The following is a 16453-nucleotide window of genomic DNA, read 5'->3' on the forward strand; positions in this document are numbered from 1 at the left end:
GAGCATCCCATAACCAGTTGGGTGGTTGGCAGCAGCGACAAAAAACACAGGCTGGGAAGCAGATGACAGAGACTGGATGGGGAGAAGTTGAGTAGGCGGTTCGCTTTATTCTCTCTTAACCCAAAAAAAGAATAACAGAATGGGTTTCTTTCTTTCTGCATAAAACGGGTACAAAACCACTGTAAAAAAACCTCATAAAAGTAGTCTATACAGCTTCATTTAAGTGAATAACAGATAGAAAGTAAAGTTGCTATTGAGCTAGTGCCTTCGTGAATTAATCATTCAGAAATTCCCAAAGGTCTATGATAACTTATAAACTAAATAAACAAACCCTAATGTAGCTGGAGACAGAAGAACATAGATCTATCAACAGCAAGGTTATGGGTTCAAATCCCAGTAAAAGTAAGAACTGATAAAGAATGTATTCCAATGCAAGCTGCTTTGGATTAAAGTGTCCGCTAAATGTAAATACCAAAATTCTTTAAGTTATATTAATATAATCATAATGAAATTAAATGGAAGAAATAAAAGCAACGTCTTAAATTATTTATTAAGAAATATTAAATCATATTTTGTGTTTATATTTTTTTATAATAAACAACATAATCACTTGAATACTTTGATTCTTGGAATCAAAAAAGTTTTTTTTTTTAAAAGGAATCAAAAAGGTATTTTTTAAAGCTTGAATGACTCAATCGTATTAATTGTATTAATTTCGTATTAATTTTAGCTACATGATATAAAAAAAGGGACGTTCATTTTAAAGAAAGACAGCACTAACACTCTTTAAGCAACGTTTCTTTAATGTTTTTTAAGGTTTCAAATGGGAAAAAGGGAAGTCATGGCCAAATGGTTAGAGGGTTGGACTCCCAATCGAAGGGTTGTGAGTTCGAGTCCCGGGCCGGCAGGAATTGTGGGTGGGGGGAGTGCATGTACAGTTCTCTCTCCACCTTCAATACCACGACTTAGGTGCCCTTGAGCAAGGCATCGAACCCCCAACTGCTCCCCGACACCGCAGCATAAATGGCTGCCCACTGCTCCGGGTGTGTGTTCACTGCTCTGTGTGTGCACTTCAGATGGGTTAAATGCAGAGCACAAATTCTGAGTATAGGTCACCATACTTGTCTGAATGTCACTTCACTTCACTTCACTTTTTCACTTTCAAATGATCATATTGCTTGGACCTACACTAACAAATGTATGAATATCACTGCATTGGATTTGGCAAAAAAATATGAAACCAAGAACTTATTACTTAAAAAAAAAAAAAAAAAAAAAAAAAAAAAAAAGATAGCACAATATTCATAAAAGCCCGACCAGCACATCATTAAAACGTCTTATTTTGCCCTTAAATGGCAAAATGCTTTTTTCCCTTTTTTTTAATTAAATAATCCTTTAACACAAACACAAAAGCAATCTGAGCAGTCTGACAGGGTATCTGAGGGTTACAAGAACTTCGACATTAATAACCTAATTTTGATTAATAATATTAACTGGCTTCCTTGAAGCAACTGTGACAGGTAGAAATAGGCCAACCATTCAACCAAATGAAAGTCAACAGGCCTGTGACATCTCCATGCATCTGACCAGCAGGCTTTACGTTGAAGAGCGGAGAGTGTGTAGGCCAGGACATAGCTGTCATTCCCCACCAGCTTGTATCTTCGGAGGGTGTTGTCACCACATGCCAGAAGCACTGCACCATTCCTATCAAGACCAGGACCTTTACACTTACATAAGATCCTGCTGACCCTAGGCCTCCACAAATCTGTCATAAATGCAGGCTGTTAGAGGTCTGCACTGACTAATGGCATCAAATGTGTCAGTGTTTTTTATGATACATATTACTTATTAATAACTAAACAATCTACAAAGCATGCATCATAGCAGATAATTACCACTGACAGCACAAAAAACATAGCGTCTGTCCTCTTGGTAAGTGGGCACCTACTGGGAATAAATGTCTAACTTTACCAAATTTTATGCTATTATATAAACTAAAAGCTTTATGAGTTAGGAGTTAGTCTAAACTTGTTCCTCCACCTGCTTCTCACAGCATGTGACAGCACTGTTTTTCTCTTCCACACGGCCATTTAAATAGTCTAAGACAGGAACAGCTGCTTGAGGAAGAAACCTCATTCATTACAGAAGACTGAAGCCAGAAAATACGAAATGCTGTGTCTTTAATTTTATACTCCCTTTGGTCCTCGTTCCCCCGCAGAGTCAACAACTTTGAATAGGTCTTCTCATGAGAATGGATAAACCTCCTCTGCATATTCTATTATTAACAACTACCATATTAACTCAATAAATAAAACAAAGTCTGTATTAAACACCACAATAAATCACTTGATACAAGCACAGATGTACTTCCTATTGAAACTGGTTTGGGCAGGACATACCGAGGAGTTCATGCTTTTGGTCAATATTCCAGGAGAAGACGCATATATATTGAATCTTCAATACCAATAAGCAGATAATTATGTTGATGTTATAGTTAATACTGGAATCTATAATTCTTATTCTAAATTCTAACAATTATTACATCAATTCTATAGTATTTTGTGTAAAAATATTATAAAAATTATAATGTATATATATATATATATATATATATATATATATGAAATAATATAAAATAAAAAAGTATTAAATAAAATACATTTAAAAGCATTAAAAGCTGGGGGCTGAAAACTTTTGGAATTTGAAGATCAAGGTAAATTGTACTTAATTTGTGTACCGGGAAACATACAAGTATCTTCTGTTGCTTACCAAGGGCAGAACTAAATGGAAAAAAATTATATTTCAACAAAATAAGACAAATTTTGTTCAAAAGTTTTCTTAATGCATCTGGTTTCCTTCTGGAGCATCAGTGAATGTTTGAATCTTTTTAATAGTTGTGTTTGAGTCCCTCAAATGTCCTCAGTCTAAAAAGATGCATCTCAAAATCATACAGTCACTGCTGGAAAGGGTTCAAATATGCAAAGATGCTGGTAAACCAAAGAATCTGCAGGACCTTAAAGATTTTTCTGAAGAACGCTGCTCAGTTTAACTGTTCAGAACAAACAAGGGACTCATGCACAACCATCACAAAACAGAAAGACAGTCGAGGATCATCAGGTAACAGAACACAGTATTAAGAACCAAGGGTTCCCAAACTTTTGAGTGGGGTTATTTTAATAATTTCAGCATTTTTTTTGTCTTGTGGACTAAATGTTAATATCTTTTATGTACAATATCTTACTCAGGACAGTACTAAATAAAAAATAACATGCATTTAGTATGATCTCTCTTTTTTTTCCGCAAACTCTGCAAAGGTGCCCAAACTTTCGATCCCCACTGTATATATATATATATATATATATATATATAAAATACATATGGTTGTAAATGTATTGTGCATCCCTTGTAAATGAAATTAAAAAATGAAAACAATTAAATAAAAATGTAATTCAGCTATAGGTTAATTGTTTAGGAGCAACAGAAATTCCTCAAAGCTATCAGACATGAAAAAAAAAGATGCAAAATCTAAAATATTTAATATGACTGTCTCAGAATCTAGCTCAGTCTGGTAGCCTTTAAAAAGAGCGATTCTCCCACAGAGGACGGATGCCCTTGGTGAACAGTATAAAAGTCAGATCCACTCTCTCAAATGCAGCAAAGAGCACAGGAAAGGTCTGATGCCTTTCGGCTACAGCACTTGAACAGTTTCACTCTGTCACATTGCACAGCTAATCTGGTGCCAATTCCCTGAACTCTATCACACCCTGCCACTGCGCTCTCTCCGAGGCCCTCCAGACAGCCGTCCATCAACCTCTTGGCATTCTGGGACAACACAAGGGAGACACACTGAATCCTTTCGAGGTGGCGGTACTCAGAATTGCCAATAAAGGGAGTGCTGTGGCCATCTGTGATGCAGCGGGGAGTTGAGCAGTGTGTTACAGTATATGAGAATCACCTGTCCATTTTAAGCACAGGTAGGTCATATCTTGAAGTATTTACTTAAAGCTAGAGTCAGAATACTCACTGCATAAAAAACTATGAATATAAAAATATAAAATTGAACATACTGCTTTGCCAAAAAATTATTTTGACAATTAAGCTATGCTTAAAAATGTCTTGGCATCAGATCAACAAACAAAATATTGAAAAAAGTGATTTTTATTAGAAAGAAGAAATAGCAGAAACACACCTTTCATTTTAGGTGTTTAAATGATTAAACAACAGATGCATTGTTCAAAATAAAGATGAAGCTTATTTTGACATTTAATTCACATGGATTTCATTGGACTGGACTAAAAACCAAGTGATATTTATTTGAAATTTATGATATCATATACTATAAATATTATACTATATTTATAAAAACATATATTTTTTTATATACATGTTAAAACAACATATAAAATGTCCATAATACTACATTTATTTGGACACTTGAAATTTGTGATGTCATTGCATTAGATTTGACAATTATTATAGCATAATGATATAATATTTATTTTGAAAATTGCAAAAGCACACTTTTGACAGCAAAATATTTATAAAAAGGTCTGTTCAAAGTTTCAATGACAAAACAACAAATATATAATGTAAATAATATAAAGTAAATAAAACAAAGATTATTGGGAGCACATTTTACAAGAAAATACTGTTTCAGGTTTTCTACGGCAAAATGTCATGTTTAATGCAGTGTTACTTGCTGTTTCTTTTTGTAATTTACTGAGCGGAAATTGTTACTGTAATAAACTATTTTTTCTGTGCATCGTTCAAAATAATAATAATAAAAAATATGGTCAGTTAAGCAACACTAAAATGGAACTGCACAGACATACTGTAGATTAGATTTAGCAAGAAATCAGAACCAAGTGATGTCTATTTGAGAGAAAGACAAAAGGATAAAAAGTTTTCAAATGATACAACAACAGACCCTTCCCTTCATATTGGCCAAAATGAAAACCAACTAAAACATATTTCACTTCAACACCTGTTTAATCATGAGAAGAAACTACTTCATACATCCACTTGGCTCAATGGCTGAAAAGTACATAAAGTTAAAAGTACATGCATTTAAATTGCAATTTAAAAAGTTAATTCTGAGAAAAACTCATGCAGCACTTATTTACAGATGCCACTTATGTGTAATGAAATGACAGTTTAAGTGTCACTTGAGTGTCTGAATCCATTTTGGGGATCACTTTATAAACACACACACACACACTTCATCAGGACCCAAAGGCACCTCTGTTTATGTGTTCTGGTGACAGCTGTTGAATCCGGGGAGCCGGTGTGCTAAGCTGAACGATGAGGTAAGACATGGATGTATTGCACCTAACGAGCAAACTTTCCAGCACTGGCCAGAGGGCATGGCACAGGCGAATGGACAATGTGTATGCATGCACATGGCAACCAGGCATTTACATGCCATAAACACTCTGTAAACGAGGTACGGCGGACAAGGTCACCAGAGAGGACTGACCTCCTCCCTTTAAATGAGCTTGTCCAAAAAGAACAGCACGTCTACCAAGCCAAACGCCACACGTTGTCCTGTTGCATTGGGATTATGGCAGTGACAACAACTAACACACTAACTAATGCACGTTGAAAAAGATCGGAGGAACTGGTTTATGAAGGAGTACTGGTTTAATCCTGGTTTAGAAGCACACCAGCAAAACCTTTTCTGATGAAGCATAGGTCTGGTAGAAACACATGGACATCATTCTTAACAACACAACCATAAAAATTTGGCATTTTAAAGACTTTTTAGTCACTGACATGGTTTCGGTCAAGTGGTGATCATCCAGACTTAACCAAAAACGGATTGGCAATGGCTGAAGGCTATGCTGAAATCGGATACCATCACAATGCCCTCTCCATTCCTCATGTCCTCTTCAAGCTCTTACAGCTCCTTAAAAGGAAGAGAGCTTTGGGATGATTTCATCTCAAAATAGAACTTAAACAATGAGGAAAAAAGCTAAAAACTGCAAGAAAGCTCACAGAGCCCCTGAGGATGCTCTTAAACCACAGGTTGAAGATGTTAATAGTCTATTAGTTTAAAGGTCTCATAGACAATCTCCTCAATGGAACCGGTCATCTAGAACACATGCTGTTCTGGCCACAACATCAAGAGAATATCTGTATTAATCCAGCGACTGGAACTGCAGGATACAGTTACAGAGGGAATTCAACCAGGGCTAAACAGTTCAGTAATGGGGAACTGTGTGCAAATGCAAGAAAAACAATATATTAAGCACAATTATGGTTTGCCAATATTTCTGTTTTGCTTGTTTAGATGTTCGTGAACCTACTTTCCACGTGCAACAGGGAAAAGCTTAGCAGAATGTGTCACCACCTTAATATAAATGCACAAGTTTTGTCAAGTGACATTCAATTTAGACAAAGCCCATGATACACAGCTATCTCTAAGTAAGAGATGCACATTTTTAAAGTTAAAGCTTTTTCTTTGGAGAAAGTAAATTGTATACATTTCATACATTTTTATACATGCACAATTAATTAATGTACATTCAAATCTTAATAGGATTAAACAGGAGTAAATTAAATAGGAGTAAACTAAGTTAATCAATACATAAATTAAATAAATACACTTTTTTTTAAATCTAGTTTCCTTCATTTTGTAGTTTCCTTCAAAATCTTCAATAACACAATAATACTAATACTCTATTAACTAATACATATTTAAATGTAATAAATAAATAAATATATATTTTTTAAAACCTGGATACATTTATTTTAATCTTGCTTCAAATTTTACATTTGACCCGAAAAATAAATAAATATATAATATTATTAATTTATCATTTAAAACTGACAGTAAATTTGGCATCCAAATGCAGGATATACTATTATAAATACCCATTAGAACCTATTCTTAATATGCTGTTCTTATGAGAGGATAAAACCTTGTAAATCTGCTTCCAAATAAAAAAATGGGAGAAGCGAGAGCTCAGACCCCTCCTACGCATCTCTTTTCTTTTCCCTCTCCTCCTATACTCTACCCCTCCACTTTTTCTGCCATAAACTTCCGAACACCACATTGCTGCCACAGACCCTTCTTTCCTCTAAAACCAGAGCAACAGGACTGAACCTCAATCCTCTCCATCTACAGCTTAGGTAGGTAATATTTTCTTGTATATCAGTTTCAGGATGGCCCACAATGGTTGGCACATTTATCACATTTGACTACTGTGTCTAGTGCTGTTTGATGAGAATCTCATGGCATTTTTAGGACATGTCAAGGTTTTTTTTAATGCATCTGTGAATCTGAAACCAGCTTAAAATCACAGGGCTTTCTTAAGATCAATTAGTTGATGAGGCGATTTATGATTTAAGGTCTCATTGAGAAAAACAGAGGCATGCATATGCATTTCCACTTCTACAGGCGAGAATGCAGATGATTTGGTGATAAATAATTAAAGGGGTTAATCAACAGTTACCCGTTGTTTTTTTATTTTCATATTTTACACAGCAGTGGACGACTCGTTTCAGAGATTAATCAGAGTTTTGATGTTTGGATCTGTCCGCTGGTCTTTCTAAGAGCTCCTCTGTGTGCTCACGATAAACAGCGAGCCAGACACATTCTTCTCCCAACGCAAATCGGGGAGACGTGACCTAGACTGACTCTGACCTATACACAACACCCCACATTTGCACTCTGACAGCCCTTCATTTCAGCACAAATGAGCTCGCTGCATCCACTGCGGCCCTGCAGAGGAGGAACGGTTAGCTGCATACAGAAGACTGTTAAAGCAGGAACCACACTAAAGGTTGCACACATCCAGTTGTGCTGGCTTCTGCATAGGACTGAGGCAAAGATCAAAGCAATAAAGATGTACGAAAGAAATTATGATGCTTACACAAAAATTTTATACATTATTTGTATTTGTACCAACATTTGTAGCTACTGGCTTCTACAAATACATGTTTACCATCATAATATATGACTGCATCATTTATTGTTATTAATTTATTAATAAACGTAGCATTCATTTATTATTTAATTTTATTATTATTTTGATAACTAATAATTTATTTCATAATTTCATATAAAGCATGATATATATATATATATATATATATATATATATATATATATATATATATATATATATATATATATATATATATATATATATATTTTTTTTTTTTTTTTTTTTCACACCAAACATTTTAGATATAATACATTTTATATAATTTATTTTAGAGCTATATATACTAAGTTAAAATGACTTGCATAACAAAGTTAATTTTATCACCTAAGAAACTTTAAGGTAGCAACTGAAGTTTTTAAGGTGAAAGAGCTGGATTTTTTTTTTTCAGCATAAGTGACAATTTATATTCTGCATCACGATTTTTTAACTGCTGTGAAAGAACCTGCAGTAAATGAAAAATTCTCTCAGTAAAAGAGAATGAATCTGGAACATGAGATGATGATTTTCTTCACCTTTGTCCAGTATTGGATCTCTAAAACACTAGTCTCAGAGTTTCCACTTTTGCTTCTTCACTGAACTGTAAGAAATTATATTAATACTATATCTGAAAGATCTGAAGCTTCAAAGCAATAAAGTGACAAAAATAAATATGAAATGTCAATATGTGACTATATCAGCACAGCCCTAGTGTGCATGGCCAATAATGTCTGTCCTAAAGCCAGTTCAACAGGCACTGTCCTACCTGTTAAGAGTCATGCCCTCACCAAGCCACAAAAAACCCCACTGCATTGCTCCAGTATGTCATCATGGAAAGTTCAGAGTTGATGCCAACTGAGTGCACTAGCTCAGCCTCACGTCGACTTATTTGTACAGCAGAGGGTAAAAAAAAAATGCACATAAACATACACAGGCTTGGGAAATCTCCCAGCCAGCCAGCCAGCCAGCCTTTCAGATGATTTCCTTCTTTGGTGCCATCTTATTTTTGCTCCACTTGTTGCAACTTTTTTTGGCTCTCTCTGAGCATTTCAGTGAAGATGTGTTGCTGTATTTTTTCCCAAAGAATGGCTTGAGAGAGTTGATACAAATCTGCTCAGAATAGCCATATGAGGAAGGGTCTCTTAAACATATGACCTGCTCGATACCCTCCTAAGGAGATTGTTAATGATCTTATCATTCCCAGCGGTGAAGGCGGACATGACTCCGGGCTAGCTAACTAGGATGCTGGAATGTTGCAGACCTGTGGTGTTGACAAACATCTCTCCAGAGCCCATCGTCACCAGCAGCGCCTTTATCTCCACTGTCTCACGTTCAGCCTGACATATGGACTGCTCTACTTCAGACTTCACTGTCAGTCACTCGCACACTTAACATCTGTCTTCAGTGTCAGCTGCACATAAGTAACAATATGAAAGCAAGCAGTGGGGAAGTGTAGGTTGTACCTTTCTGTAGCTTAGTGTCAATCATTCAGCTGAAAAGAACACTGAAGACTTTTCAAATTGAGATGAGACTCTTAAGACTTATAGTGAGGAAAATACACAATGCAAACCGTCCAATTATTAACATTTGAAACAAACCATTTTCCTAACACTTTACAGGTGCTTTTCTTCAATCAGTGAACAAAATGAAGCTCCTGGCCACGGTTTCAATGAAATATTGTGACCACCAAAGGTCATTCCTAAGAATAACCTTACTGGGGGGTGAAGCAGATAATGCAACACAGCAGCCAATGAGAACACAGGACACAGGTGCTTCCATGTCCGGGATGTTCCATGCATCCGTGAGACAGGACTCCCTTCAGATTTGGGGAGACTGGAATGAGCAGCAGTCTGAAAGAGCGAGATAAGCTCGTCTAAGACGAGAGCCTCACTAATACGCAAAGATTTATCATCAAGGCCACTTTATCTTCTCGTTGAAAACAGGGCTTCATCTAATCTTTTTCAGAGATGAAGTGCTAAATCCCGATTTAGGCTGTTTTGTACACAAGCAAAATCACCAATATAAAATGTCTTTCTGAAGCCACCTCTTTTATTTACTCCGAGAAAATAAATTAGCTCACTCCTACACGGCAATGGCGGTTACATAAAGACACAATAGATGCTGCTGAAGTCTCATTTTGCAAGCGTTTAATAATAATAATAATGAGTTAATGACGTTGTGCTCGAAGTATGATAGACCAATGCTTTGTACAAGTGCATCTTTGGGTGTAAAAGCAAGAGGAAGACTGCAAAATCCACTCTGAAAGAAGAATCCAGAGTAACCGAAACCCCTGGGGTTTTAATTTTGAGGAACCTGTCAAGCATCTGCCTTAGGTGACACATTAGAAACTGAAACTATTCAGGGCATAGAAATGCTCAGTTTGAGACTAAAACCATTTCATTTGACTTGCATCAAAGTTCACAAATGAACTGAATGCTAAAAAGTGTGAGCCACAGTGTGCATCAGTCAAACTATTTCTACTTTGACCACTGACCTTTTAAATCACAGCCAATGACCAACAGAAAAGTCACATAGTGCAGACTATTATTCTATTTGGGGTCAGTATGATTTTTTTTCTTCTTTTTTTTTTTTAAGAAATGTATCGCTTTAAGCATCAAAAATGCGTTTCAATGAAATCATGAGACTGTAAAAGCATTTATAATGTTATAAAAATATTTCTATTTTGAATAAATGCTGTTCTTTTGAACTTTCTATTCATCAAAGGATTGAGTTCATTTAAAATTAAATAGAAAACTGTATATTAAAATTTTAAATAGCAATAATATTTCACGATATTTGTACTTTTACTGTATTTTTTATATTAACCAAATTCAGTCTTGTTGAGCATAAGATACATCTTTCTTTAAAAAAAAATCCTAATGATCCCAAAGTTAGTCAAACAACATGAAGGTGAGTAAATGATGATAGATCTTTAGTTTTAGGATGAACTATTGCTTTAAGGACACTACTGTATTTTCCGGACTATAAGTCACACTTTTTTTCATAGTTTGGCTGGTCCTGCGACTTATAGTCAGGTGTGACTCATTTATCAAAATTAATTTGACATGAACCGAGAGACATGAACCAAGAGAAAACATTACCGTCTCCAGCCGCCAGAGGGCGCTCTATTCTGCTCAGTGCTACTGTAGTCTACACTGAAAACATAGAGCGCCCTCTGGCGGCTGTAGACGGAAATGTTTTCTCTTGGTTCTAAATAAATGCGTGTTATAGTCCAGTGCGACTTATATATGTTTTTTTCCTCGTCATGACGTATTTTTGTACTGATGCGACTTATACTCCGGTGCGACTTATAGTCCAAAAAATACGGTATATAGTGTCAACATCTTCTGAAACATCTACCAAACCTGCATGTCTCATGTGGATCTGCATGCACATTCACTCTTTCATCTCCTGCTCCTTTCCCTCAGCCTCCACATCCACTGGCAACCGGATCACCTCCTTCATCACCACAACAACTAGCACTCCTTTCTCCTCACTTCGCGGTTCTTCTGTCCTTCCTTCCTCTCTCCTCTCTCTGCACTAATCGTCCCCCCCACTGCGCCTCGGCATGGAGAAGGTGCAGCACATGACACGGGAGGCCATTCGGCGGGCGTCCATCATGGAGGTCCCCCAGCAGGCCAAGCAAAACACACAGGAGCTCTTCGTCAACTTCTGCCTCATCCTCATCTGCCTGCTGCTCATCTACATCATTGTCTTGCTAATGTGAGCGGGAGGGGCCACAGGTTTCCCTCTAGCCAATGAGGGCAGAGGACTGTACAGAGGAGCCAATCGCGTTGAAGGGTGGGATGGGCGGGGCTATTTATTATTTTAAAGAGGTTTTTGAGTAGCTGGGTCATACACGGCATGATTTCTGTCTAAACTATTTATTAATAAATAGCACATTCAGAGTAACACAAGAAAGGAAATACTGATATAAACTAGTGTATAAACACTGTGGGTTTTAGTGGAAGTTGCCAATTTCAGTAACTACAGTCAGATTATTAAAAAGCAAATATATATTTGATAATGCCTCTCAGAATTTATATACATCATTTAATTTAATTTGGGCCAAATGCATGTATCCTAAGCAGGAAAAGCCAAATTTTGTTAATGCACTGTGCCATTGTGAGAAAGTTGAAATTAATAAAGTAAATTTAAATACTGAGTATAATTAAAACAAATATTTAACATTAAAAAATACTGAAAATAATACATTGCTGTTCAAAAGTTTGAGGTCAGTCAGTTTATTTTTAATTTTGATTGATGCAATAAATGTATCAAAAGTGACAGTAAAGACATTTCAAGTATCACTGTTTCCACAAAAAATATTAAGAAGCACAACTGATGATAAAAATGTCTCTTGAGCACAACTCGGCATATTAGAACGATTTCTGAAGGATCATGTGACACTGAAGACTGAAGTAATGCTGCTGAAAACTCAGCTTTGTCATCATAGGGAAAAAAAACAAAAACATTTTGCTTAATATATTAAGCTTAATTATTTTTGGTCAAATAAATGCGATGTGAGCATTAGAAACTTTAAAGTGCCCCTATTATGCCTTTTCGACTATTACCATTCATGCAGTGTGTCATGTAGCTGTATGTGAACATAAACTAATGGCAAAGCTGTGAAGCCGACAGTGCACGATAAATAAAGTTAATGTCTTTCAAAAAAAAAAAAAAAAAAGAGTCAACTCGCAATCGCCTAAACGAGTCGTCAGGTATTTAAAACTAGGGCTACAAACAAATTTTTTATAACAAATTTTGCTGGACGATAAATTGTCCAAGAATTTATCGCGATAAATGATAATATTATTGTTCTAAGACCAGTTTCAACTAATATAATGATAACAGCATAATAACGCATTAAAAGGTACACCTTTTTAAAGATCAATATATGGCAGATTCAGAGCAAGAAATACCAACATGTTGACTTTGTGTGGCTTAAAATTGATTAATTGTGTGTGTGTGTGTGTGTGCGTGTCTGGGCGTGTTAACACACGCAACTACACACCTACAGACATATTTAGCCTATCGAAAAGTAGGCCAATTGTGACCGGTGGGTCGAGCAGGTGTCGCTCATTTCCAATCACTCCACCGGCCTCGCTCCTGTTCCCACGGCTCTTGGCCCCGCCCCACTCATCACACCCATTTCGACAGAAAGGGCAACAAAGTTAATTGCAAAATATGCCACGTGGTATTACAATAAAGCAGTAGTGCAAGTAAAATGCTGCATCACTTAACCCCACATCATCACATGTTACATTTTTTTAAATATAAATGTAAAAAATAAATTATCGCATCCGAAAAAATTATCGAGCTAATTTATTTTTTAATCATGCGATTAATTGATTTATCGACTATCATGATAGGCCTATTAAACTAATTCTGTTAGGGCTCTATGTCACAAAGTAACACATTTGCATAATGTCTGCCCATGTTTTAGGTCACCAACTTGCCTGCCCACAAACACAGTAACATTTCCGTGTGGTTAACATCATGTTGAGAAGATGCTGTTTCCTACGCTGTGAGAGTAAATTAGTTTGATCACATCTTATAATTACCACAAACACATTACACTAACCACTGAGTAACATCCTGCTCCAGTCATGATTGTGAATCAGTCTCGTGTCGATCAGCCACTTCAACCGTTTCATCATCAGACTCCGGCTTGAACTGGTGAGGTATAATTGGTACCATATTTTCTATGCATTGACAAGTCTCCAGGGTTGTCATTCCGTTACGGCAATGAGTGTTTAGTTTCCGACACGCGCTGTACGCGGTAGACCAATCACAAAGGTCTGCGCCATCTGACCAATCACAGCAGTGAAGGCTCACGCAAGGAAGGGGTTTCCACGGGTCGTTTACGAATCATTTAGAAATGAAGTAAGAAGATTTTTTTTTTGTTGAGAAAACTAACATGTTTTTTTTTACCTTGCATGCATGTAAACCAGTTTTAGAAGACTCATAAAACAAAATTAGCAACCTTAAAAATGCCATGATAGGGGCACTTTAAATCTTACCGACCCCAAACTTTTGAACATTATTGTACAGGAATTAGTAAAACAGGATCGGAGGTCCATTTTCTGGGGATTTGAAGAATTTCCCAGCCTTCACTGTGAACCTATGCTGCATGCAAGTGTCTCTCCCTGTGTCTGTCAGCATCCCATCACTGCATGTCACCTGCCGGCCTGAGGGATTTCGACTGAGCCACGTCTTCTGTTCCACACTGTGCAGAACTGAACTGAATTCTTGCCTAATAAAAACATTACACGATCATCTGTGTGCAATAAAAAGTGTGCAGTTCAGTTCAGCTAATTCAGTCAAACAATCGAAACCAGTATTAAGCTGGTTTCCTATAGTCAATGAGACCTAACACCCAAGAGAACCAGATATTGTTGTGTTTATATGACTCTGTCTTGTCAGCAAAGCTCATGCAGTCTGTCAATCATCTTTAGCTCCTTCCACGGCATGTGAGAGACCACTGGCAAACAAGAACCACCTCCAGTTGGGGCCGAACACACGACGCCACAGCTGAACACGGACAACCCTGCAAATCGCCATCCCATCACTATGGATCTGATCAATAACCGAGGACTAAACCTGCTGCTCAACTTCCTGTTTATTGTAGTGGCCCTACTGCTCATGCTCATTCTGGTCAAGCTCATGTGATGCCAAAATGGCCAGAAACAAGAATAATGGGTATGAGAGAGACGTATGTTTCAGAGACTCCTACTCTCTCGACCTTCAAAACCATTTTCAAGGTGCCTTACATGACATTAGACTGACTTCCACACCAGACAGGCAGAGAACGTTTCTGATTGGCTAGTTTCCTGATATAGTTCCCTATTTTACTAAATGCTTAAGTCACAGAGACTTGAAATATTAAAAGTCTCTGGGAAGGTGTAAAGCACTTAGTATTACACAATATATTTGAATCAAATAGTGGGGACGTTCTGAAAGTCTGGTGTTAAAAATGATCAGTTAAAACACCGTTAACCTACAATACACGCTTTGCTCGAGCTTAATGGAGGAGTAAGGGAAATACTAAAAACCGATTGCCACCACATCAATCTCAAATAAGTAAAACATTCTTTAAAATTCAAAACTTGATAACAGATCAAAAATGCTGCTATATTTTAGTTCAAAATAATCTAAAGCTTTAAAACAGCGAGAGGAAGAAGATGCATGCTTTGCTTCCCTCTAGTGGTCGCTTACTCTTACTGCGTTCAAAAACAACACAATCCCATGAGATTTAAGTACATGGTTAAATGAAGTACAGTGGAAAATATAGGTGAGCTTTCAAATCACACAACACCACTGACACTATAGATTATTACAAATACAACATGCATTTTTTTCCAGAAATAAAAGTTGTGCATTCCTTATAAGATGTATTTCATAAATTGAAGGACACGGTTGTCCTTTTAATAAGAATATACACTGGTCTGCCTATAATTTAATCCAAAAATGTAATCTTTATATATTATTCATACAATCACTGTGTTGTTGTTAATATCTGTGTGAAAATATTTATGTAATAATACTCATAAATGGAAAGGAATAACTGTGCAGTGCAGGCAGTTTGGACAAATAAAGCAAGCACTGCAAATAAAACACTTGCACTGTTGACAATATGCTTTTGTGTATCTTTTGTGAGCTGAATAAGAAATTTCGTGCAAAGAATATCAAAGATATATTCAAGCCCCACAGAGTCCATTTGGAACAAACACTAAAAGTCTTTACTACTAAAAACAGACACTATTTAAGAAAATGTTAGGAGGCCTGGAAATGTTAGAAATTTGAACTACTAGCCAAACTGAGAGAAAATTTTGCTGTTGTTGTTTAACCTGAACAAGGATCACTAGTGATTGTATCAAACTAGCCTCATATTCACAGATAATGTTTAAGTCCTCTCAATATATTTTGAAACTGTGTGGATTTTTACGTTTATTCTGGTTCACTGACTGCCCAGCTGACTTCCATTGAAGGTGTAAGTGTTTGTTTTTACAAACGAAGGGATGAGCTGTATTGAAATACAGCTGAAATAAAATAAAATATAAATATTAGATGCAAAACTTCAAAAAATAAATACAAAATTAAATGAGAAATGTTGCCTTTGCAGCTAACTGAAATAATGTCTAAATAATAAAATAAGTTTGAATAAAATAAAATGAAATCTAAATCAAAACGTTAAAAATATAAATAATGCAAAAAGATGAAAATGACAAAAGTAAGCAAAAATAATAAAACCTAAAATAAAATGAAAATAAAACCCGAAAATCTAACATTAATAAATGCTATAAGAGTATATAATTATTACTAAAATAACACTGGTGTGGATGAAATCTGGAACATCCCTTAAACAAAAACTGATGTGGTATTTGAAAAAAAGACAGGAGTCTGATAAACGAAGCAAACTTGCTTAGGCAAGCCGTAACATTTTTTTTTTTTTTGCTTCTTTGTCCTTACCTTGTCTCTCCAGCAGAGGGTGCTATGAACCTACTTTTACAAGGCATTCTTCATTT

General features: G+C 36.1%; 3 protein-coding genes across 5 annotated transcripts in view; 1 reads left to right on the forward strand and 2 right to left on the reverse strand.

Moving 5' to 3' along the window:
- Positions 1–16453, reverse strand: part of LOC113113858 (RING finger protein 44) — a 1123463-nt gene that overhangs the window by 936414 nt on the left and 170596 nt on the right. The gene's annotated exons all lie outside the window — the stretch shown is intronic.
- LOC113113848 (centrosomal protein of 85 kDa-like) overlaps positions 1–16453 on the reverse strand; it is a 57094-nt gene that overhangs the window by 12801 nt on the left and 27840 nt on the right. The gene's annotated exons all lie outside the window — the stretch shown is intronic.
- On the forward strand, positions 7016–15562 carry LOC113113872 (cardiac phospholamban). Of its 2 annotated transcripts, none has more exons than XR_003293644.1 (3): positions 7016–7131; positions 11354–11726; positions 14384–14527. XR_003293644.1 is itself a non-coding variant. In XM_026280396.1 (3 exons), the coding sequence occupies exons 2-3, from the start codon at positions 11494–11496 to the stop codon at positions 14400–14402; spliced, it is 174 nt and encodes a 57-aa protein (XP_026136181.1). In that variant the 5' UTR covers positions 7016–7131; positions 11354–11493; the 3' UTR covers positions 14403–15562. The 2 variants fall into 2 exon arrangements, 1 of the variants encoding a protein (XP_026136181.1); XM_026280396.1 differs by having other exon boundaries at positions 11354–11648; positions 14384–15562.

This window comes from Carassius auratus, chromosome 14 (genome assembly GCF_003368295.1).
Source record: "Carassius auratus strain Wakin chromosome 14, ASM336829v1, whole genome shotgun sequence".
Lineage (NCBI taxonomy): Eukaryota > Metazoa > Chordata > Actinopteri > Cypriniformes > Cyprinidae > Carassius > Carassius auratus.